Consider the following 25,440-nt stretch of genomic DNA (forward strand, 5'->3'; position numbering starts at 1 on the left):
GGAGGAGAAGAAGGAGGTGACAGAGGATAAGATGGTTGGATGGCATCACTGACTCAGTGGACACAAGTTTGAACAAGCTCTGGGAGATAGTGACAGACAGGGAAGCCTGGCGTGCTGCAGGCCATGGGGTTGCAAAGAGTCAGATATGACTTAGCGACTCAACAACAACATTATGGAGACCAAAAAAAAATACTCAGTTGTCCAGTTGTGTGAAAAAGCACAACAATCATTCTATGAAATGCTAGCAAGGATGGAGATTACACATGGCCCAAAACATGGACTCCAGCTATCTAAATCTGACCTAATTATTGCCACTGTTGAAGACCCAGCCTACCAGCAAAAAATCCCAGCATTGAACTCGCAATATGGATCCAACTCTTGAAGAGACCCATCAGCTCCTTAATGGCAAGTTTATTAAAATGGGTCCTTCCAAATTGTGATTCCTCCTGATAGGAATTGACTGAACTAACACATGTCCCAGTGTGGATTTACCTTTCCTACTCATATAATCTCAACCCAACAGTAGTTACGAAGCATTTGATCCACTGGAAGAGAATCCTGCCAAACATTGTATCAGACCAAAGAAACTGCTTATCTGGATGAAGTGATGGCCATATGCACATGAACGTGTGATCCACTCTGTCACATATTACACTTCCCAAAAGCTACTAGTTTAATGCATGTGCAACAGCTTTTTGGATCCACAATAGAGGCATCAGCTTGGAGATGATACCTTCTGACAATGGGGCACCAGATTTCAGATAAAGTATATACTCTAAATCAAAGATCAGTAGAATACACAGATCTGGGAAATAAGAAGTAGAAGTACAAGCACCCCTGCTTACCGTTACTGTTTCTGAACCACTTGAGGAATTTTGTACTTCTTGTCCCTGCTATTCTGGACTCTGAACATTTATAGATCCTTTTTAAAAAAATTATTTTATTGAGGTATACCTTACATAGTGTATAATTCACATGCTTCAAGTGTATAATTCAATGATTGTTAGTAAGTTTACCAAGTTGTACAACTATCACCATAAATCAGTTTTAAAACATTTGTATGCTTCCATTAAGATTCTCATGTGCATTACATTCCCCTGCCCCAGGCAACTACTAATTTGCTCTCTTTCTTTATAAACTTGCCTCTTTGGACATTTTATATAAATAGAATCATAAAATATATAGTCTCTTGTGGATTGCTTCTTTCCCTTAATAGAAGTTCCTGACATTTTTCGTGTCATAGCATGTACCACTAGTTGATTACTTTCCAAGGCTGAATAATATTTTGTTGTACAGATATACCACATTTTGTCTATACATTCAGTGATTGATGGACATTTGGGCTGTTTTTAACTTTTGACTATTATGAATAGTGCTGCAAAGAATATAATGTGCAAGTCTTTGTGCAGATATTTGTTTTGATTTCTCTTGGGTAGATGCCCAGGAACAGAATCACTGAGTGATATGGTAAATTTATATTTAACTTTTTAAATAAAAAAATTATTACTTTTGGGGTGCACCTAGGAAGCCTCCCAGGTGGTTTAATGGTAAAGAATCCTCCTGCTAATGAAGGAGATGATGAAGATGCAGGTTTGATCCCTGAGTTGGGAAGATCCCCTGGAGGAGGAGATGGCAACCCACTCCCGTACTCTTGCCTGGAGAATTCCAAGGACAGACCATGGGGTCACAAAGAGTCAGACACAGCTGAGCAACTTTCACTTTCAACCTGTTTTCCAAAGTGACTGCACCATTTTACATTCCAATGAGCAATGTCGGAGGTTCCCTATTTCTCTACCTCCTCTCTAAATTTTGTTATTGTCTGTCTTTTAAAAAATTTTTAATCATTGTCTAATGATAATGATGAGCATCTTTTTTCATGTGTCTATAAGCAATTTCTCTTTTTTAGTAAAATATCCATTAAAATATTTTTGCTATTTTTGGATTGAGTTATTTTTCTCATTACTGAGTTACAATAGTTCTTTGTGTATTCTGGATACAAATCCTTTATTAGTTATGTGTTTTGCAAATATTTTGCAAGCTAGTCTGTTGTTTCTAAATGATATCTTCAGAAGTGCAAAGTTTTAAATTGTCATAAGGTCAGTTTATCACTTTTTTTCTCTTTTATGGTGCTTATAGTGTTTTAGCTAAGAAATCTTCGCCTATCCTAAGGTTCAAAGATTTCTATCTACGGTTTCTTTTAAAGTTTAAAAAATTTTTTCGTTTAGCTCTTACATTTAATTTTATGATCCACATTGAATTAATTTGGAGAGATGGCATGAGGTATGGGCCTAAATTCATGTTTATGCATATGAATATCCACCTGTCCTAACACCGTTTGTTTAAAAGATTCTCCTTTCCCCAACAGATTGCCTTTGTTGAAAATCAATTAACCATAAATGTAAGGATTTCTTTCTAGACTTTTTGTTCAATTGATCTACATATCTAATATGTCAATATCATATTATCTTGATAACTGTAGCTTCATAGTGAGTTTTGAAATTGGGAAGGAAACATTCTCCTATTTTATTCTTCTTTTCAAAAATTATTTTGCCTGTTCTGAATCTTTTGCATTTCCATATAGATTTTACAATCTGCTTGTGAGTTTCTGGATAAGAAAGAAGGTCTGCTGGACTTTGAACTGGATTGCATGAGTTATATAGATCAATTTGGAGAGAATTGCCAATGCAACAATATTGAGTCTTCTAATCCAGGAATATGGGACCTCTAGGTCCTTGGTAATTTTTATTTCCTTTTAATATTAAAAAAAATATTGAGGTAAAATTCACATCACATAAAATTAAACATTTGGAAGCAAAGAATTCAGTGGCATTTAGTACCTCTATCTACTGTGCAACACTACCTCTATTTAGTTCCAAAACATTTTCATCAAAGAAAACCATGAAAGAAAACCCCAAAGAAAACCATGTACCCATTAAGCAGAGAAGCAGCATTCCTTCTCCTTCCTCCCTTGTCACTATGGACTTACCTATTCTGGATATTTCACATAAATGATATACAATTTGTGATCTTTTTGTGTCTGACTTCTTCCATTTAGCATAACTTTTTCCAGGTTCACCTGCATTGTAAGAAGTATCAGTACTTTGTCTTTATGGCTGAATAATATTCCATTCTATCTATATCTGTAATGGAATTATATACTATTATGTAATTGTATTGTATATACCACAATTTGGTTATCCATTCATCTGTTGCTGTACATCTGGGTTCTTTCTGTACTTTTAGCTGTTATGAATAATGTTACTATGAGCATTTCTGTGTACATATTTATTTGAACTTTTCACTTTGGGGGGTATATACATAGGAGTGGAATTGCTGGATCATGTAGCAATGCTCGGAGAAGGCAATGGCGACCCTCTCCAGTACTCTTGCTTGGAAAATCCCATGGACGGAGGAGCCTGGTAGGCTGCAGTCCATGGGGTCACGAAGAGTCAGACATGACTGAACGACTTCACTTTCACTTTTCACTTTCATGCTCTGGAGAAGGAAATGGCAACCCACTCCAGTGTTCTTGCCTGGAGAATCCCAGGGATGGGCGAGCCTGGTGGGCTGCCATCTATGGGGTTGCACAGAGTCGGACATGACTGAAGTGACTTAGCAGCAACAGCAGTAGCAATGCTATGTTTAACTTTTTGAGGTAAAGATCCTTGTTTTTAAAGGAGGAACACTTTCACTAGGGATGAGGATCCCAATCAATTTTTAAGTTATAGTTTCCACCTAGTCATTTGGAATTCTTTGTGCCAGGAGACCAACAGGTAAGTGATGGAGCATTCTGGCAAGGATAACTGAATCCTGACCATTAGGAAAATTTAGGGATATTGTTATACAATGGGGACAGGGGAGATTACATCTGCTACCTGGATGATCCACTGAGGTAATAGATAAGTGTAGCAGCCATGGGTTGAGAAAGTTGCCATGTCCCTAGTTACCTAGACTAGTACAGTGATAATCAAAAGTGAGGGGAATCTAGAATAGATAGTAGAAAGGGAAATGATGAGAATTACTTTGGCTTTGAAACCAGTTGCTGTGGCAAAGATTATAGTCTATTCCATTAACGTTCCATAGGAAGAAACCAACTGGATTCCTGAGGAAGCTGCTTCTAGAATTTATTACATGAAGAAAAGTGAAGCCAAATGGCATAAAGGATGAACTGTAGTGAATCCCATGGTTTGCTACCCAGATCCTTCTTCAGGACTGAGGAATTCTTCCTCTAGTTGTTAGGAGTGTTGACAGCTGAAACTCTTCAACTGAAGAGAGCATCCTTGCCTAAGTCATGCCTCTCTCCCCAGAGGTAGCCTGCATCCAATTAATGGCAAGGGCCATAAAGACCCTGCCCCTCCAGAAGTCCCTGTAGGATCATCTAAGTTTTTATGTGTGACTACACCACAGTCCTACTTCTCCCTGAAGTATAGGTGTTGTTCCCTAAGTCACATCCCATTAAACTGATCCATTCAGGATGCAAATTTCCTTCTTAAAGAGTTTCAATATGAGCCCTAATAGTCTATGTAATTTGTGTTGGATCATTAAAAATTGAATATTCCAATCATGTGGAATAATGAGTCCATGGTACTTTGAATTGGTTAAACAACATTTAGAAGATTGTATTCTATTTGGGGCCTCATATTTTAAGAGAAGGTCTTCCCTGGTGGCTCAGCAGTAAAGAATTTGCCTGCAATGCAGGAGAAGACCCGGGTTCGATCCCTGGGTCGGGAAGATCCCTTGGAGGAGGATATGGTAATCCATTCCAGTATTCTTGCCTGGAGAATCCCTATGGACTGAGGAGCCTGGCAGGCTGCAGTTTGTAGGGTCGCACAGAGTCGGACAAGACTGAAGTGACTAAGCAGCAGTAGCATTTTAAGAGAAACACTAACAACATGGCTACACCCAGAAGAAAGCAACCAAGATGGAGAGCGTAAGAAAATGTAACACAAGGTAGAGATACAGGCATTGAAACTTTGGAGAACTGTCAAAATGTGCAGATATCATCGGGAAGATGTAATAGGGAGAGAATAGGGACCAAAAGGTGGATTTTATAAGAAGGCAAATTTTGTCTTAAAAGAGGGAGGGATTTTCTAAAAGATTGCTTGTTATATGTCTTGGAAAGAAGTGAGCCAGTTCCTTAATACAATTGGGTGATAATGGATCAGAGATGTTGGAGAGAATTTCTACAATAACTAGGAGATTGGACTAAAGTCCCCTCCAACTCTCAAATCCCGTAATTATACACTGTGATGAATTGCATGCTTTCTAAGAGTCTTTACCATGGAGTTTTATGGAGTCTGCTCAAACCATAATGCAAGACTCAATTATGTCAGTTTTTCTTAAACGGAAAAATACCCTTTTCCACCTTAGTCAATCTGAAGTGGTGCTACATGGAATAGGAAATTTACATGATATTCTATCAGCTTTCCTCCTCAGCCCCAGTGAGTTTGCTGTTGAACTCTTTTTTTCCCCTTAAGACACAGAGAAGCAGCTTAGAATTGTTTTTGAACAGTTTTGACTTTTATTAGTAAGCATATGCATAGGCTTTTAGGTCTCAGAAGATAATTTATATCCCTCTAGAATTATTTCAAGTTATCTTATCATAGGTTAAGAATTCAGACTTATCACTTTCACTGATAATAAAGTTGAGCTCCAGGAAGTCTGCAGACTCAACTTGGGTCACTAAAAGGACCATAAGCCAAGGCTGAAATCAGACCTGTTATACTGAATGATGAGTAAAGAATCCACCTGTAATTCAGGAGACACAGAAGATGCGGGTTTGATCCCTGGGTTGGGAGGATTCCCCTGGAGGAGCAAATGGCAACCCACTCCAGTATCCTTCCTGGGAAAATCCCATGGACAGAGGAACCTGGAGGGCTAGTCCAAAGCATCGCAAAGAGTCAGACATGACTGAGCAGCAGCAGGCAATACTGAATGACAGAGCATTTATACACTTCCCCAAGTCTTCCAGGTTCTAAGTCTTCCTTCCTTTCAGATCACTGTTACCATATTTTATGGATTTAGTTGTGTTCCCACAAAAAGATATGTCCTAATTCCCCAGAATCTGTAAATATGATCTGCTTTGGAAATAGGGTCTTTGCAGATGTAATTGAGTTAAAATGGGGTTATATCACGATTAGGGTGGGACCTAATTCAGTGACTTCTAAAAAGAGTGAAGCTTGGACATGGACACACAGAAAAGAATGCCATATGGAGATGGAAGCAGAGATTGGACTTGTGCTGCCACAAATACCAAGGATTGCTGGCAGCCACCAGAAACTAGAAGAGGCAAAGAAGGCTCTTCCCTTACAGCCTTCAGAGAGAGCACGGTCCTGCCAACCCCTTGACTTTGGACTTCAGCTCCCAGAATCATGAAAGAACAAACTTCTGTTGATCAAGCCACTCAGTTTGTGGTAATTAGTAGCTCCAGGAAACCAAAGCACTCGTCTCGGTCAGGAAGAAATAGATGGAGGAAGAGGAAAGTGTGTTAGCCTCAGACACCATGAAGAACAAAGTTGGAAAGTCCTGAGGAATAAATGTGTTCGGCTCTCTTCTTGGCCAGGAGAGGGACAGAGGCCCCAAGGTCACTTTAGCAAGCAAGCATCTGCTGTCAGTCTGGTGTTAGATCATGCTACACTTGCGCACTTGGCTGTGTGAACAGTGAAAGGGAACTATCCAGTTGCCTAACAGTCTGACTACAAATTCAGCCAAGTATCCTGGGCACATTTGGGGAATAAAAGACAAGAGAAAAATTAGTTTCATGTGGGAGGCTGAACAGACTGTGCCTAATAACTTGAGACAATTAGAGAATCAGCAAGGAGAGAGAAAGGTGCACTGTGAACCAGACAGGGGGGAAGCTGCCTGGGGGGAAGCGATAATAATAGTAACAACAATATCAATAATAATAATAATCTCTTACATTTGTTAGAGCTTTGTAGTTGACCAAACACTTCTAGTATTAGCTATTTGATCTTTCAATGGCCTATGAGGAAGGCTCAGTCTTCAGGTCACCATTTTACTAATGAGGAAGTTGGTGCTCATAGAGGAGAAACAGTTGCCCAGGGTCACTTGTCCCTGCTAGTCCTCCAGTCTTTCTCTCATTTCTGTCCATTGTTTTTCCCATAAGCTGGTCAGAGCCACCTTGGGTTCAGCCCAGTTCCCTCTCTGGCATATATCCATCCTTGGTGGCCCACAGCCATGTATCCTCTCCTCTTGGTATCCAGCAGGCTGCACAAAGCAGGGACTTGATGTACAATGGTAGAGGCTGGGTGATTAAGTGAGGTGAAGGCAGGTGGAGCAAGAGGTTCCAGGTCTTGTGCTTGGCACAGACTTTGGGTTTGTCCTCACCAGTGTGTGTTACAAAGCAGAGCTGACACTGGCATCACCCTCAACTGAGTCTCTGTGTGTCAGAAGGTAGTCATGGAAACTCACTCCCTTTCTGAGCTGATGAGGAGAGAATTAGGTAGAAAGGAGGAATCAAATTAATTGCCTGTCATCCCCTTGCTGCTCTCTGTGTGTTGATTCAAATTAAGCTTTTTCAGTTTTCTGATGTCAGCAGATATCAGACGATCAGAGCACAGTCCTGGGAGTCAGGATCTCCAAGAAAGAGCCTGTTCTTAGCGAATGCGTTAACCTTTCTGCCTCTTTAGTTCTGACCTGAGCATTCAGGAAAACAAATCTTTTTGTCTGACCTCCCTTGATTTCTGACCTAAACTCCCTTGATTTCTGAACTAAACTCTCTTAATTTTGGCTATCTTTGACTGTACAGCCACCAAACTAGTCATTCCTCTTCTTGTAGAGAAAAGAGCAAAAATTCAAATTGAATTCTGCTTTTATTGAAATTCATCATAATTCAGAGAGAAGTAGTTAGATTAGTCAGCGGTAAATGTGCTGTGATTTGTGTTGCCCATGTGGAGGAAAGCAGAGGCAAAATCTTGAGAGTTTCTGTGAGAGATGTCACCACTAGCTCAGCGGCCATTTCTGCAGAGCTGGAGGGTGTTGCCAACAATGAGGCCCTTTCCTGCCTTATCTCTAGGGTCTCTTCTCTATAGCCAGATGTAATTATTTGAGGTACCTTGCATGTTCCTTGCTTTTTCTCTTATTTTTTCAGAGGTTTTCTCTGTCTGGAACACTCTTTCTACTTTTTAATTATGTCTCAACCCTGGCATGTCTGCAAAGCCTTCTCAAGGTTGAATATGGGATTTCCAGACACCATGAATTCCCTTTAAAATAGGTGACAAGCAGGTCATCACTGTGCACAGGCATTCTACCTCCCCACTGGACCACAAGCTGCTGAAAACAAGGATTCTGGCTTCCTTACTCCTATTTCCCAGCATCAAGCACCATGTTTAGCACATAGAAAGTAACCAATCAATATTTATTGAATAAGGGGTTGATTTAGTAAATGAGTAATTAATGGAATTTTTTTAGGATGGTGTTGTAGAAGAAGAAAATATTTCCTTCAGATCTAAAGTTGAATGTTGGCTGTCATCTGTTTGGATATCCACACTGTTTACATTTCACCCAAACAGTATGGACTGCTCTTAGGTGTCTTTGGACTCCAGGCCTGGTTTGCCCCCCAGAACTCTGCTCTACCTTATTCAGGCCAGCATCTCTCCTGGGATATTTGATCATATTGGTTCTGAAAGTAGCGAGCTCTAAGGTAGAGTTTGCTGATTCGTGTTGGGAATGAAGAGGTGGAGGAGGTAGAATGCAGAACTTCAGGATGAAGAGGCTGAAGTGAGTGCTTGGAAGATGTATTTGGGATTCCCCTAGGAGGCTCTTCCTGGCTCCGAAGAAAATTCTGGAAAGGAGATGTTTCCTAATAGATACTATGGAGGGGGAAAGTGCCTCAGTTTAATGATGGAGATGACAGTAGGACTTTGTCCTTGTATCTGTATGGAGTTTATGATTTTTATGGGGCTCACAGGCAGTGTGGTAAAGTAGAGAGAGTACTGAACTAGGATTTAGCAGATTCGAGTACTTGTCTGTCATTAACCAATGGTGGGACAACAATTCTGGGTCTCAGTTTCCTTTTCTGTGAATGGAGAGGATAGAACTAATACTCCCTCAGGTCTGTTCCATGATTCTGCAAAAACAGATTATGAATGTCCCATGTGACTGGTTCAGAGGTTGAACATGAAAGGAGGGTGAGAGTAATGCCTTGGATTCTCAAGAGAGTCCAAGGTGGAGGTGGGTGGGGCAGGATAAGACTCTCCTGGGGAGGACATGGAAGCAGCCTAGATGCCCATCAGCAGACGAATGGATAAGGAAGCTGTGGTACATATACACCATGGAATATTACTCAGCCATTAAAAAGAATTCATTTGAATCAGTTCTAATGAGATGGATGAAACTGGAGCCCATCATACAGAGTGAAATAAGCCAGAAAGATAAAGACCAATACAGTATACTAATGCATATATATGGAATTTAAAAAGATAGTAACAATAACCCAATATGCAAAACAGAAAAAGAGACACAGATGTACAGAACAGACTTTTGGACTCTGTGGGAGAAGGTGAGGGTGGGATGTTTCGAGAGAACAGCATCGAAACATGTATATTATCTATGGTGAAACAGATCACCAGCCCAGGCTGGATGCATGAGACAAGTGCTCGGGCCTGGTGCACTGGGAAGACCCAGAGGAATTGGGTGGAGAGGGAGGTGGAAGGGGGGATTGGGATGGGGAATACATGTAAATCCATGGCAGATTCATGTCAATGTATGACAAAACCCACTACAATATTGTAAAGTAATTAGCCTCCAACTAATAAAAATAAATGGAAAAAAAAAAAAGAGAGACTCTCCTGGGGGTCTTTTCCATCTTTCTCTCCCCACCCCTTTACCACTCTCAGTGGTTAATTGCATGAGCTTAGAAATCAGGCAGATGGACCCTTGTATCCTGGTTCTGCCACTTACTGACTGTGTGACCTGAGGCAAACCTCTTCCCTCCCTCTGCCCCAGTTTCCTCATGTACAAAATGATGTTTATCTTTCTAAAGTTATCATTAATGGTTGGATGACCTGATATAAATAAATGGTACAAAATATTTGCTATCACTGTTCTTCACAAATATTTTGAGTACTGATGCTATTTATATTTCCCCTTTTAGGACTCTGATTTTGATATGAAATTCTATGATCTTTCACCCCACTGTCCCACCTTTGTTGCTGTTTGTTTTGCATAGAAAAACTTAGGACTCACGTACTTTGACTTCTTCTGATATTTAATTGTCTCAGTCCCTAGTTCTACTTGTTCCATAAACCTATTGTGCCAGATGGCATCAGGTACAAGAACTAGTGGGCAGACAGCGTTGTTATGGACAATAATATGTTAAAATATTGGCAATTAAAGCATTCAGGAGTAACAGTAACTGATTCACTGGGGTGGGGGGGTGTATATCTCCTCTTTATATACACTTAGAGTTAAAGGAATAAGAAGGGGCAAAGGAAGCCTTGGATTCCATATAGAGTTCCTGTGCATTTTGAGGTTTTAACAGCAATGCAGCAAATATCTGTCATGCCCATTCACTAACAAGTCTTAACAGTATATTTATTGAAGCTCAGGATGATAATGTTTCATAAATTATCCACAGATTTTATTGATCCTGTAATCAATAAGAAAGAGCTTCTGTAGGTGAAAAGATAAATGTGAGAATATTCAAGTTTCTTCTAAATGCAATTTTGAATGACATTTACACATTGTTTCTATTATACCTTTAATCTAAATTGTTGGAGGATAATGTTTAGCATCTGCATTAGGACTTTTCAGACTGTCCTTATGATGGCTTTGGACAGCTACTTGGTCTCAGTTCTGGGGTCCTCTGGTAGCTTAGGTGAGTCCCTACCATCCTTAGACAAGTGAACAGTCAAACACTGGAGCAGGTGGGGGGCTCCTTGAGGGCAGGAGCTGTATTATTCATTGTCATATAATCAGAACCTGGGAGATGAATGGTGCCTTGTAGACACTTAATACCCAGTGGGTTTCTGGGTCTGAAAGTACTGGATCTCTGTTAAGCAGGAGATGGAGATGTCTGTGTAGGAAAACCTCACATGAGGTTATGAAAAGCACATCTAAAGCATGTTCTGAACCGTAAGTTTCAACAGAGATACTATAGAGAGAATTGTCCTTCCTTTGTCACTTCACCTGCATCTTGAATTACTCTGAAGCTGACACTCTGAAAGTAAGGGAATGGAATCAAAGGGACTTCTTAGCTAGAACTAAAATACAGAGGTTGTTGTTGTTTAGTCACTCAGTCATATCTGACTCTTTTGTGACCCCATGGACCATAGCACACCAGGCTTCTCTGTCCATGGAATTTCCCAGGCAAGAATAATGGAGTGGATAGCCATTTCCTTCTTCAGGGGATCTTCCTGACCCAGGGATTGAACCCATGTCTCCTGCTTGGCAGGTGGATTCTTTACCGCTGAGCCACCAGGGAAGCCCAAAATACAGGGGTAGCAAGGTTTAAAATGAATCCCAGGTCCCAGCGTGAGACCATGTCTCTCTCAGGGTGAGGAATTTCCCAAACTAAATGTAGCCAGTCAGAGTCTATGGAGAGGTGGAAGCACTGGCCTTGCTGTTATATTTTAGGATGCAGTGAATAAAAGGAATGACCAGAGAGAGTGGGCCCATGAAAGTACAAGTTTAGCCTGACAGTTAATTAGAAATTTGAAGGAAGAGAGACTGGCTGTCTGCAAGATGGTTTACTGGCTGAGATTTCAAGGACCCTTGGCAAGTTGAAAATTATGAGCTCTGTTCACTATTTCCTTCACGTAATGAATCATGCCTCTGATGACAATTGTGTTTGTGGTGGAATCGTGTTCCATCAGCTTCTCTCTGAATTATTGCTTATCATTCAGGGGCCCTAAACCACTTCAAGATTGCCAGAGTGAAGTCAGATTTTAGCTGGGGGCGGAGAACATGCTGTTCTAGAGGAAGTAGTTGGTGACATCTGCCGCACAGGGACATCCTTGCTCCAGGGATCTCCTTCCTTCCCCATTCAGAAAACACTGCATCATCATTCTGAGCAGGCCTTGGCCAGCAGCTAAAGGTGGGCACAGGGAGTCTTCTCTCCTATCCTCCTTCAGCAGGACAGTATCTTGAGGAAGGCTTTCCGGAATTCGACGTTGAAGGTGGTATAGATCACGGGGTTGAGGGCACTATTCACATAGCCCAGCCACGTGGTGGCACTGTAGAGCTGTGGGGACACGTGGCATGCTCTGCAGTGGGTATTGAGAACATGGGTCAAGAAGAAGGGCAGCCAGCAGACAATGAAGGTCCCTAGGTTGCAAAGGAAAAGAAAAACTGGGTCAGGGATTTGTTTACTTCCTTTGTTGCAGCATGAAAATGAGTCCCAGTTGTTTACTTAATGGCAGCCAGTATGCTGCAAGTTTAATTTTAAAGTTCTAATTTTTATACCAAACCTATGAAACAGGTATGATTAGTCACTTTCTTTTTTTTTAGATGAGGAAGCTAGATGCTTACATCTTTGATTCATCCCAGACCTTTGCTTCTAAATCAGTTTTCTAGTTTGATCTTTAGATAATTCTTCACTAGCCTTGTCTACTTCTCAGTTCAATTCAAATGTTTATTTTATGTCTATCCATGCAAGATATGATTCATGGCATTGATAGGGAAAGACCTTAAAAATGCAATTGACATAATTAAGGCTGTTAAGGAGATTAACATAGGGGTTCCCTGGATATGAGAAGTCCCTAAGATATGACAAGTTTGGGGCTTGTTTCTGACAGTGAACAGGATACAGTTCAGTTCAGTCACTCAGTCATGTCCGACTCTTTGCAACCCCAAGGACTGCAGCACACCAGGCTTCCCTGTCCATCATCAATTCCCGGAGCTTACTCAGATTCATGTCCATTGAGTTGATGATGCCATCCAACCATCTCATCCTCTGTCTTCCTCTTTTCCTCCCACCTTTAGTCTTTCCCAGCATCAAGGTCTTTCCCAATGAGTCAGTTCTGAATTTCCATCAGCACTAAGATATATTCACAAACTCTTTACATTCTAAACATTTATAAATATTAACATTTACAAATATTAAAGTTGTCAGATTTCCAATTTCTATTAAATATGGTTACCTGAAACTTCAGTACTTTGGCCACCTGATGCGAAGAACTGACTCACTGGAACAGGATACGGTTACCTTAACTAACTCTATATGGCATCTGCAACTTATCAATTTTTAATTTCTTTATTTAAATCAAGGTTGCATTTTTCTACTATAAAAGCTAGTTCTAGTTTTATACATTATGGAAAACTTGGTAAATATGGAAAAGCAAAAAAAAAGTGAAATAATCAGCCACTATACAATCACTTTTGACATATGAGTGAATTAATTTTCAGTCTTTTTTCTCTATATTTAATCTAGATGTTATAATATCATATGACAGTAGTCTTTTTGCATCCTCATTTTCCCCCCTCAATATTTTAAAATAGGTAGGCATTTAGTGATATCCAGTATGTGCCAGATGGTTTTATTGAGTTGTTGTCTTATTTATTATTTGGTTTATCCATTATAATTCCAAGAGATAGAAGCAAAGCACAGCTCAATTAGTGACTTGTTTGGTTTCATAAATTTCAGTCTAAGTGTTTTGAATTTCCATCAGCACTAAGATGTATTCACAAACTCTTTACATTCTAAACATTTATAAATATTAACATTTACAAGTATTAAAGTTGTCAGATTTCCAATTTCTGTTAAATATGGTTGCCCAAGTATCCTCCAGCAGCTCCACTGAATTCAGCCTAAGCCAACGTAATCCAACCTATCCCAGCTTAACATGACTCAAACTCACCAAGCACAATGACCAGCATCTGGGTTGCCTTCTTCTCCCGCAGTGGCATTGCCCGAGGTTGCAGGGGCCCCAGCCTCAGGGATGTCGATAACCTGCCATTGCTGAGTTTTCGAACTTCTAGGCTGAGTTTAGGTGCCATGGTAGGGCTGAGAGAGTTCCGAGTCCTCCCTTCCCTTTTCAAGTCTCCCTCCCCTTCTTGGAATCCTGGTGTTCCCAAGGCAGTGTCTTGGCAGATGCTGTAGTAGCGTTTCAGCTCCATGTGTGTCTGGCCAGGGGAGAGGGGCTGTAGATGTAACAAGAGTGGGTCCTGACATTTCTGGGGATATTGTTTATCTTCTGAATGTTCCTGAAAGGGAAACAGTGCAATGAAGGAAAAAGAAACCATCATCCTGTGAAACCTACAGAGGGTGCCTCTGAGAGGGGTGGGCTCATGGGAAGTTATGGTAAACAAAATCTGCTTGTGCCTTTACAACCAAAAGCACCTACCACATAAACATCTGAGAATCACAATAATCCCTTGAGGAGGGAGCATAGAATTATAGCCTGGACTTTCTGAGGTGGAATGACCTGGATATACAGAGGAATATGTTAAATGACACCATTAGGATATAAGGACAAAAATCTGGAATATGGGAAACTACAAGACAAATGACTCAATTTCTTCAACAAATAAATTGCAATGACAACAACAGCACCTACTGGTGAAAAGTATGGGTCTTACTTGAATTTTGATGCAAATAAACAATCTATAAAAATTTACCTGACATTTGAGAAAATTTTGAATGAATATTTAATATTGTGTGTGTGTTAGTTGCTCAGTCGTATCTGACTCTTTGTGACCCCATGTACTGTGTAGCCCACCAGATTCTTCATACTGGAGTGCATAGCCATTCCCTTCTCCAGGGGATCTTCCCGACCTAGGGATTGAACCCGGGTCTCCTACACTGCAGGCAGATTCTTAACCATATGAGCCACCAGGGAGGAATTATTATTAAATTTGTTAGTGTGATGTGGTATTGTGGTTATATGTTTTATAAAAGAGTCCATATCCTTTAGAGAGTCTTATAGCATATTTTTGGTTGAAATGCTATTACATTTGAGATCTGCTTCACAACAATCCAGTGGGAGTGTATGAATGTAGATGGGCATGTAGTTGAAAGAAGACAGGGCCATGAGCTGATAATTGCTGAGCCTGGCTGATGGCTACTGAAGGCTTAGTTATATTTGTCTTTCTACTTTTTTACTTTGGAAATTTTCAATAACAAAAAGTTAAAAAACCCAGGATTTTCCTCTCAGCTTCCTAATACTTAGATGCATCCTTGGGCAAGTTAATTAAATGTCTCTGAGCCTCACTTATAAAACAGAAAAAAAAAATAAAAAGAAATAGGTTTGGGGTGAGCAGACTCAGAGTAGAAAACTGATGATATGCAGATATTTTGGGTATTTTGGAGGATGTGTGTGTGCTCAACAACAGCACTTCTTTTCATGTTTGAAAACTCAGATACTGCGTTAATCTTGAGTAGAAGAAAGACTCCCCAACACCTGTACTGAAGCCATGAAAATCAGATATTCACTCTCCCTGACCTCTCCACAGGGCAGCTAGAACTCTGGCACATGAACACATGAACCAAGCCCAGCCAACTGGAGATTTGCACCTACAACCTTGAAATTGCTCATGAAGCAAGACTTCAGAATTCATCTAGCAGTGGTGACAGTCAGTGTCCAGTGTCCTCACTATTCTACCCAGATTCTTCCTTAGGCATGAACAGCATCTTCTGAAGCTGTTCTTTAGCCTTTTTGTTAAGCTTGAGCTCCTTGATATCCTTCCAGTAAATTCGTTTTTTACATGTTAGTCAGTGTCAACAACCAAGAACTTTCACTAGTCTCTCCTTAGTTCAAGGAATCATAGTCTTCCAAATACTCAGGGGCAGTATACTGCACACACTTAGAAACATTGTTGAACAAATGAATGAATGAATACAAGTGGCCTTCAAGATAATTTAGTGTTTTAGAAATTTCTCACAGAGGTGTTTGTACGGATTCTATCATAATATGTTTTTTAAAAATTTGGTTTTCATTTTGATAGAATTTTCTAATAATTAACATAAGGATATTGTGATTTATCTGGCTGACCATTTGTAAGATTATATTTATGACTGAGCTGACATCTAGTGATCTTCTAAAAGATGCATTATTTCTGAAACTAAAGGGCCAGGGACAAATTTCTGAGAGTGCTTATGAAATCTCACATTGGAGAACACTCATTTAATGCAGCAGGTCTCCCTTTCATAGATTTGGAAATTCAGTCCTACTGAAGGAAAGTGATTCTTCCCATTCTCACATTGGTGAGCATATTTTTCAGCTCTCTCTACAAACTTTTATCACTACCTCTCTGACTGACATGAAGAAACACTGGACTCCTTGGGATCTGGCTGGCAGAGCCCTCCATTCCCAGATAGCAGGACAGAACCTAATTCTCCACACTCCAGACAATGCCAGCGTCTTGACTCTCCAATCTCTCCTATGTAGTCACTAATTTTCCTTCATTTGCCCTTGGAGCCTTCTCAGACCTTGAATTTGTTGTAGGTAACTTTAAACCTCCTATCTACTAAAAAAAAAAAATCATTTGCAGCAAGAGACTGTAACTGGTAAAAATGGTCAGTTAACTATACAGATATTAAGAAAAGTAGCAAGAATACACAGAAGAACTATGCAAAAAAGATCTTCATGACTCAGATAATCATGATGGTATGATCACTCACCTAGAGCCAGACAAAGTCTGGTGGGAATGCGAAGTCAAGTGGGCCTTAGGAAGCATCACTATGAACAAAACTAGTGGAAGTGATGGAATTCCAGTTGAGCTATTTCAAATCCTAAAAGATGATGCTGTGAAAGTGCTGCACTCAATATGCCAGCAAATTTGGTAAACACATCAGTGGCCGCAGGACTGGAAAAGGTCAGTTTTCATTCCAATCCCAAAGAAAGGCAATGCCAAAGAATGTTCAAACTACCACACAATTGCACTCATCTCACACACTAGCAAAGTAATGCTCAAAATTCTCCAAGCCAAGCTTCAACAGTACGTGAACCAAGAACTTCCAGATGTTCAAGCTGTATTTAGAAAAGGCAGAGGAACCAGAGATCAAATTGCCAACATCCACTGGATCATCGAAAAAGCAAGAGAGTTCCAGAAAAATGTCTACTTCTGCTTTATTGACTGCACCAAAGCCTTTGACTGTGTGGAAGCAAGCTATGGAAAATTCTGAAAGACATGGGAATACCAGACCACCTTCCCTGCCTCTTGAGAAATCTATATGCAGGTCAGGAAGCAACAGTTAGAATTGGACATGGAACAACAGATTGGTTCCAAATAGGGAAAGGAGTATATCAAGGCTGTATCTTGTCACCATGCTTATTTAACTTATAAGCAGAGTACATCATGAGAAACGCTGGGCTGGAGGAAGCACAGGCTGGAATCAAGATTGCCAGGAGAAATAGCAATAACCTCAGATATGCAGATGACACCACCCTTGTGGAAGAAGGCAAAGAAGCATTAAAGAGCCTCTTGATGAAAGTGAAAGAGGAGAGTGAAAAAGTTGGCTTAAAACTCAAAATTCAGAAAACTAAAATCATGGCATCTGGTCCCATCACTTCATGGCAAATAGATGGGGAAACAGTGAGAGACTTTATTTTTTGGGGCTCCAAAATCACTGCAGATGGTGACTGCAGCCATGAAATTAAAAGACGCTTGCTCCTTGGGAGAAAAGTTATGACCAATGTAGAAAGCATATTAAAAAGCAGAGACATTACTTTGCCAACAAACACCCATCTATTCAAGGCTATGGTTTTTCCAGTAGTCATGTATGGATGTGACTATACGTGACTATAAAGAAAGCTGAGCACAGAAGAATTGATGCTTTGAACTGTGGTGTTGGAGAAGACTCTTGAGAGTCCCTTGCACTGCAAGGAGATCCAACTAGTCCATCTTAAAGGAAATCAGTCCTGAATATTCATTGGAAGGACTGATGCTGAAGCTGAAACTCCAATATTTTGGCTACCTGATGCTGAGAGCTGACTCATTTGAAAAAACCCTGATGCTGGGAAATATTGAAGGTGGGAGGAGAAGGGGACAACAGAGGATGAGATGGTTGGATGGCATCACCAACTCCACGGACATGAGTTTGAATAAACTCTGGAGTTGGTGATGGACAGGGAGGTCTGGTGTGCTGCAGTCCATGGGGTTGCAAAGAGTCGGACATGACTGAGTGACTGAACTATATAGAGATTAAACAAGGCTCTGTCATTCATCATTATGGGTTTTTGAAGCTTTATTCCTAATATTTACTTAGCTGTGGAGTTTAGGGAGAGGGATACTGGTCTTTTATCCAACACTTTTAGGCTCCATTTGGCACTTGGCTTGCTTGGGGAGTCAGGGCTGGTTTGAATGGGAAGGATAAGAATTAGGGTTATGAGAATGTCTTGGTTTTCCCCGTATTGGATGGCAATTGGGCACATGAAATTATCCCATTAGCCTCCTTTTTCTACTTTTCTTAGCTCTGCCCATGTCTGGTTCAGTGATGTCCTTTCCCTCTAATAGAGGTGGTTCTGGACAGTAAAGTCCACAACACATCCAAGAGTCACTGGCTTCAGTCATTGGGATCTATCCCAAGAGTCACATGCTTTTGTAATATCACTTGATAATGCCTATTCTGAAGCTCAAATTAGATAGGTTCTCAAGTTTGTCGTTTATCATAAATCCAAGTATGAGACTGCGGCCAAATTCATCTTGGGGTGGAAGTGGGATTGAGTCAAGCCATTGTCTTGAGAAAGGGTCTCTTATTCTTTTCCTACAACCAAAGCCATGACTTACTTACCATTTTCCGCGTGGCATCTGATGGAAATCTGGCCCTTATTGAAAACTGCCGAATGGGGTGTAACTGTAGACAGGCAGACTAGGGTGGGTTGAAAGAGAAATAGTTGTGTGTTAAGCTCTATATAGTTGGCTCATATAGATGATGCTATATGAATACAACATGTTCATATCCTCAGTCTTGGGTCCTGATGTCCTATTTCATGGGGGCCAATATTCCTTTTCCACCAAAGCTTTGGGACGTTCAGTTTGAGATTCTGATTCTCACTCAAGTCATTACAGGTTGATCTAGATGTCCAGTTTGGACCTACTTTCAAGATCAAACCCAATTCTTACTATATGAAGCCCTTTCCTGAGCATATTGACTTTATCTTCTCATAACCTCTCCAGCATTTAATATTTATGTGCTTAGTTGTCTTCATCTCACTTTGGCAAACATTCCATTCAGTTTTGGGCTGCTCACTAATTTTGGGTGTAGGTGTGTTTTATTTGCTTATATAAGGTTTTAAACTCCATGAAGGTAGAGGCTATATAATATCCCTGCTATCTCTTGCTTAGCAGTTGCAAGTGATAGGTATATATCCATTCATGCTTCAAATGAATACACCTGAACCATGTACTAGGCACTGGAGTAAGCAGAATTTACAGCCCAAGCAATTGGAGTATTTCAATGAACTTCCTTTTCAGAGCCTCAAAAGATCTAATAAAATGTACCATCAGCATCCCATTCCACCAGCTGGTTAGTGCCTTGACACAGAGGCAGATTTAGAAAGGAAAAGAAGTTTCAACAGACCCCTAGTGATTCTTGATGTGAATGGTCTGGCCAAGAAGTCATTCCTGGAAACCCAGCAGCAGTGAAGGGTAAAGCTGCTACACTAAAACTTCATACCTGTGTGATATCTGAACAGCTGCCATTTGGGGGCAATGAAAGACTTTGAAAGGAAGCAGAACAAGCCCAGAAAGGGTGCTCTAGGGAAGACTATCAATGCACTGTTGAGATTGGATTTCCTCCATCTAAGGTCCAGCCAATATCTGCAGGTTAAAAGGTGGCAGATGTGTGTCCCTGATGGGCATAATAGGCAAAAGCGTGCACTGATGGACACAGGCTGGGAGGTTGTGTCTTCCTTTTGCTGCTCCAGGATGCTCACCTGTTGGGGGAAGCCGGGTCTGACACTGAGGCACTGACTGTTCTGTCGAGTGAGGATCCGCTTCCGTCTCCTCTGTCTCAACACCACGTAGATCCTGGCATAGACGAGGACAGTCACTCCGAAGGGCAGGTAGAAGGACACCACTGAAGAGTAGAGGACAAAGTCAGGGTTGGAGATGGAGCAGATGCTGGGGTCTCCTGTGAGAGAAGTGAAGAAAACAAAGTAGTTGGTCAAGTGCGGGATTCAGTGGGGAGCACAGAATACGGCCCCACATCACATGTGGTGTCTCCACCATCAAATCCACAATGGAAGTCTGAGAAGTGCTGGGGGCCGGTCCCACCTCCTCCCTCATCATGTCCCAGTTTACATGCTGCCTCCTCTGAGGAGGCTACCTGCCTCGAGTTTCTCAGTCAGAAGCAGCTCTACTTCCTTTGTGCCCCACAGTCCTTTACTGTCATCACTTTTGTGTAATTAGCACTCATGACCTGATTGTTAAGCTGTGGGGAAAGGGTCCCATCTCAGACACCTACATTGTCCGCTTGTACTCCATAGGCAGTCTAATTCATCTTTTTTATATATATTTATTTTTTAATTGGAGAGAAATGGCTTGACAATGTTGTGTTGGTTTCTGCTATACAACAACACAAATCAGCCATGATTATATTAATATATGTATCCCCTCCCTCTTAAGCCTCCCTCCCATCCCCCCATCACACCCCTCTTCCCTGTGTTATATAGCAACTTCTCACCAGCTATCTATTTTACACTTGGTAGTGTATATATGTTGATGCTACTTTTTCTGTTCATCTTACTCTTTCCTTCCCCAACTGTGTCCACAAGTCTGTTCTATAGATCTGTTTCTCCATTCCTTCTCTGCAAATAGGTCCATCAATAACATTTTTCTAGATTCCATGCTGCTGCTAAGTCACTTCAGTCATGTCCGACTCTGAGCGACCCCATCCCTGGGATTCTCCAGGCAAGAACACTGGAGTGGGTTGCCATTTCCTTCTCCAATGCATAAAAGTGAAAAGTGAAAGTGAAGTCGCTCAGTCGTGTCCCGACTCTTCGCGACCCCGTGGACTGCAGCCTACCAGGCTCCTCCATCCATGGGACTTTCCAGGCAAGAGTACTGGAGTGGGGTGCCATTGCCTTCTCCACTAGATTCCATAGACATGTGTTAATATACAATATTATATTGTATAATATACAGGAGGGCTGAGAGGAGCTACTCCACGTTCAAGGTTAGGAGGGGCGGCCATGAGAAGATACCCCTCGTCCAAGGTAAGGAGCAGTGGCTGCACTTTGCTGGAGCAGCCGTGAAGAGATACCCCACATCCGAGGTAAGAGAAACCCAAGTAAGATGGTAGGTGTTGCAAGAGGGCATCAGAAGGCAGACACACTAAAATCATAATCACAGAAAACTAGCAAATCTGATCACAGGACCACAGTCCTGTCTAACTCAATGAAACTAAGCCATGCTGTGTGGGGCCACCCAAGATGGTCGGGTCATGGTGGAGAGGTCTGACAGAATGTGGTCCACTGGAGAAGGGAATGGCAAACCACTTCAGAATTCTTGCCTTGAGAACCCCATGAACAGTATGAGAAGGCAAAATGATAGGATACTGAAAGAGGAACTCCCCAGGTTGGTAAGTGCCCAATATGCTACTGGAGATCAGTCGAGAAATAACTCCAGAAAGAATGAAGAGATGGAGCCAAAGCAAAAACAATACCCAGTTGTGGGTGACTGGTGATAGAAGCAAGATCTGATCCTGTAAAGAGTAATATTGCATAGGAACCTGGAATGTTAGGTCCATGAATCAAGACAAATTGGAAGTGGTCAAACAGGAGATGGCAAGAGTGAATGTCGACAATCTAGGAATCAGTGAACTAAAATGGACTGGAATGGGTGAATTTAACTCAGATGACCATTATATCTACTATTGTGGGCAGGAATCCCTTAGAAGAAATGGAGTAGCCACCAAGGTCAACAAAAGAGTCTGAAATGCAGTACTTGGATGCAGTCTCAAAAATGACAGAATGATCTCTGTTTGTTTCCAAGGCAAACCATTCAATATCACGGTAATCCAAGCCTATGCCCCAACCAGTAACGCTGAAGAAGCTGAAGTTGAACGGTTCTATGAAGACCTACAAGACCTTTTAGAACTAACACCCAAAAAAGATGTCCTTCTCATTACAAGGGACTGGAATGCAAAAGTAGGAAGTCAAGAAACACCTGGAGTAACAGGCAAATTTGGCCTTGGAGTACAGAATGAAGCAGGGCAAAGGTTGATAGAGTTTTGCCGAGAGAATGCACTGGTCATGGCAAACACCCTCTTCCAACAACACAAGAGAAGACTCTACACATGGACATCACTGGATGGTCAACACCAAAATCAGATTGATTATATTCTTTGTAGCCAAAGATGGAGAAGCTCTGTACAGTCAGCAAAAACAAGACCGGGAGCTGACTGTGGCTCAGATCATGAACTCCTTATTGCCAAATTCAGACTTAAACTGAAGAAAGTAGCGAAAACCACTAGACCATTCAGGTATGACCTAAATCAAATCCCTTATGAATATACAGCGGAAGTGAGAAATAGATTTAAGGGACTAGATCTGATAGACAGAGAGCCTGATGAACTATGGACAGAGGTTCGTGACATTGTACAGGAGACAGGGATCAAGACCATCCCCATGGAAAAGAAATGCAAAAAGGCAAAATGGTTGTCTGAGGAGGCCTTACAAATATCTGTGAAAAGAAGAGAAGTGAAAGGCAAAGGAGAAAAGGAAAAATATTCCCATTTGAATGCAGAGTTTCAAAGAATAGCCAGGAGAGATAAGAAAGCCTTCCTCAGCGATCAATGCAAAGAAATAGAGGAAAACAACAGAATGGGAAAGACTAGAGATCTCTTCAAGAAAATTAGAGATACCAAAAAAAGATTTCATGCAAAGATGGGTTTGATAAAGGACAGAAATGGTATGGAACTGACAGAAGCAGAAGATATTAAGAAGAGGTGACAAGAATACACAGAAGAACTGTACAAAAAAGATCTTCATGACTCAGATAATCACAGTGGTGTGATCACTCACCTAGAGCCAGACATTCTGGAATGTGAAGTCAAGTGGGCCTTAGAAAGCATCACTATGAACAAAGCTAGTGGATGTGATGGAATTCCAGTTGAGCTATTTCAAATCCTGAAAGATGATGCTGTGAAAGTGCTGCACTCAATATGCCGGCAAATTTGGAAAACTGAGCAGTGGCCACAGGACTGGAAAAGGTCAGTTTTCATTCCAATCCCTAAGAAAGGCAATCCCAAAGAATGCTCAAACTACTGCACAATTGCACTCATCTCACACGCTAGTCAAGTAATGCTCAAAATTCTCCAAGCCAGGCTTCAGCAATACATGAACTTCCAGATGTCCAAGCTGGTTTTAGAAAAGGTGGAGGAACCAGAGATCAAATTGCCAACATCCGCTGGATCATCGAAAAACAAGAGAGTTCCCAAAAAACATCTATTTCTGCTTTATTGACTATGCCAAAGCCTTCGACTGTGTGGACAATAAATTGTGGAAAATTCTGAAAGAGATGGGAATACCAGACCACCTTACCTGCCTCTTGAGAAACCTGTATGCAGGTCAAGAAGTAACAATTAGAACTGGACATGGAACAACAAACTGGTTCCAAATAGGGAAAGAAGTATGTCAAGGCTGTATATTGTCACTCTGCTTATTTAACTTATATGCAGAGTACTTCATGAGAAACGCTGGTCTGGAAGAAGCACAAGCTGGAATCAAGATTGCCAGGAGAAATATCAATAACCTCAGATATGGCAGAGAGTGAAGTGGAACTAAAAAGCCTCTTGATGAAAGTGAAAGAGGAGAGTGAAAAAGTTGGCTTAAAGCTTAACATTCAGAAAACTAAGATCATGGCATCTGGTCCCATCACCTCATGGGAAATAGATGGGGAGACAGTGGAAACAGTGTCAGACTTTATTTTTTGGGGCTCCAAAATCACTGCAGATGGTGATTGCAGCCAGGAAATTAAAAGATGCTTACTCCTTGGAAGGAAAGTTATGACCAACCTATTAAAAAGCAGAGACATTACTTTGCCAACAAAGGTCCATCAAGTCAAGGCTATGGTTTTTTCTTGTGGTCATGTATGGATATGAGAGTTGGACTGTGACGAAAGCTGAGCGCCGAAAAATTGATGCTTTTGAACTGTGGTGTTGGAGAAGACTCTTGAGAGTCCCTTGGACTGCAAGGAGATCCAGCCAGTCCATCCTAAAGGAGATCAGTCCTGGGTGTTCATTGGAAGGACTGATGCTGAAGCTGAAACTCCAGTACTTTGGCCACCTCATGCGAAGAGTTGAGTCATTGGAAAAGACCCTGATGCTGGGAGGGATTGGGGGCAGGAGGAGAAGGGGATGACAGGATAAAATGGCTGGATGGCATCACTGACTCGATGGGCATGAGTTTGAGTAAACTCTGGGAGTTGGTGATGGACAGGGAGGCCTGGCATGCTGTGATTCATGGGGTCGCAAAGAGTCAGACACGACTGAGCAACTGAACTGAACTGAACTGAATATTATATTGTGTATGTACTGCATCTTCTTTATCCGTTTATCTTCTGATGGACATCTAGGTTGTTTCCATGTGCTAACTATTGTACATAGTGGTGCTATGAACATTAGGGTACATGTGTCTTTTTCAATTATGATTTTCTCAGGGTATATGCCCAGTAGTGGGATTGTTGGGGTAGTTCACTTCCCAGATGGCTTAGGTGGTAAAGAATCTGCCAGGAGTTCAGGAGACCCAGGTTTGATCCCTGGGTTGGGAAGATCTCCTGGAGAAAGGACCAGCTACCCCACTCCAGTGTTCTTCCCTGAATAATTACATGAACAGTGGAGCCTGGCAGGCTACAGTCCATGGGATCGCAGAGTCGGACACAAATGAGCAACTAATGTTTCATTTTCATGGTAGTTTTATTCCTAGTTTTTAAAGGAATTTCCATACTGTTCTCCATAGTGGCTGTATCAATTTACACAGATGGCCAATAAACACATGAAAAGACGTCAACATCACTAAATATTGGAGAAATACAAACCTAATTCATCTTGGTGTTGCTCACAGTTCACTTAAGAAGAAAATTTACTGATGATTACATGCCAGACACCACTCTACACTGGGGCTACAAAGATGAATAAGACTCGGTGTCTACACTTGAAGGAGCTCACAATCTAGACAGACAGACAATCCTTTCTGTATGCTGTGGTAAGTGTCACAGAGGGGCGAGGCCTGGGAGGCTGAGTGGAGTGTCACAGAGGAACAGAGCAGAGGCTCCCAGGAAGGATCCAGCCCCTGGAAAAGGGCCTGCTGGTGTGGAGGCGTAGAATGCAGTGAGAGAACGGAGGAAGGCTTCTGTGCTGAGAATGCCAGGTCTCCAAGTTTGAATCAAGTGTGGGGCAGGTGGTGGCTGAATACAGGCAAGTTTACTTCTCAGGGAATCCCTGTTCTGCTCAAGGGTATGATTGCAAAAGTGGCAGTAAACATAGTGTCATCATGGACAGCGTGAATCAAGGCACATCCTTGTCTTGCTTTGTGTCCC

At 41.4% G+C, this 25,440-nt stretch overlaps 2 protein-coding genes across 4 annotated transcripts in view; one reads left to right on the forward strand and one right to left on the reverse strand.

Annotated features, from left to right (window-relative positions):
- Nucleotides 1–21,103, forward strand: part of QTRT2 (queuine tRNA-ribosyltransferase accessory subunit 2) — a 66,079-nt gene extending 44,976 nt beyond the window's left edge. Inside the window, exons 11-12 of one of the 2 annotated variants that reach the window (XR_010664239.1) lie at nt 16,110–16,162; nt 21,046–21,103. The gene's annotated coding sequence lies outside the window, so the exon portion shown is untranslated. The remainder of the gene's footprint in view (nt 1–16,109; nt 16,163–21,045) is intronic. The other variant, XR_010664240.1, reaches the window with a different exon arrangement.
- DRD3 (dopamine receptor D3) overlaps nt 11,988–25,440 on the reverse strand; it is a 42,678-nt gene continuing 29,225 nt past the window's right edge. The window contains exons 4-7 of one of the 2 annotated variants that reach the window (XM_065943146.1): nt 19,836–20,032; nt 13,967–14,100; nt 13,818–13,867; nt 11,988–12,285 (exon numbers count right to left, since the gene is read on the reverse strand). In XM_065943146.1, the coding sequence (XP_065799218.1) occupies nt 12,089–12,285; nt 13,818–13,867; nt 13,967–14,100; nt 19,836–20,032 (578 nt within the window). In that variant the 3' untranslated portion in view covers nt 11,988–12,088. Of the gene's footprint in view, nt 12,286–13,817; nt 14,101–19,835; nt 20,033–25,440 lie in introns of both variants that reach the window. The other variant, XM_065943144.1, reaches the window with a different exon arrangement.

The sequence above is a fragment of the Muntiacus reevesi genome, chromosome 8 (genome assembly GCF_963930625.1).
Source record: "Muntiacus reevesi chromosome 8, mMunRee1.1, whole genome shotgun sequence".
Taxonomy (NCBI): Eukaryota; Metazoa; Chordata; class Mammalia; order Artiodactyla; family Cervidae; genus Muntiacus; species Muntiacus reevesi.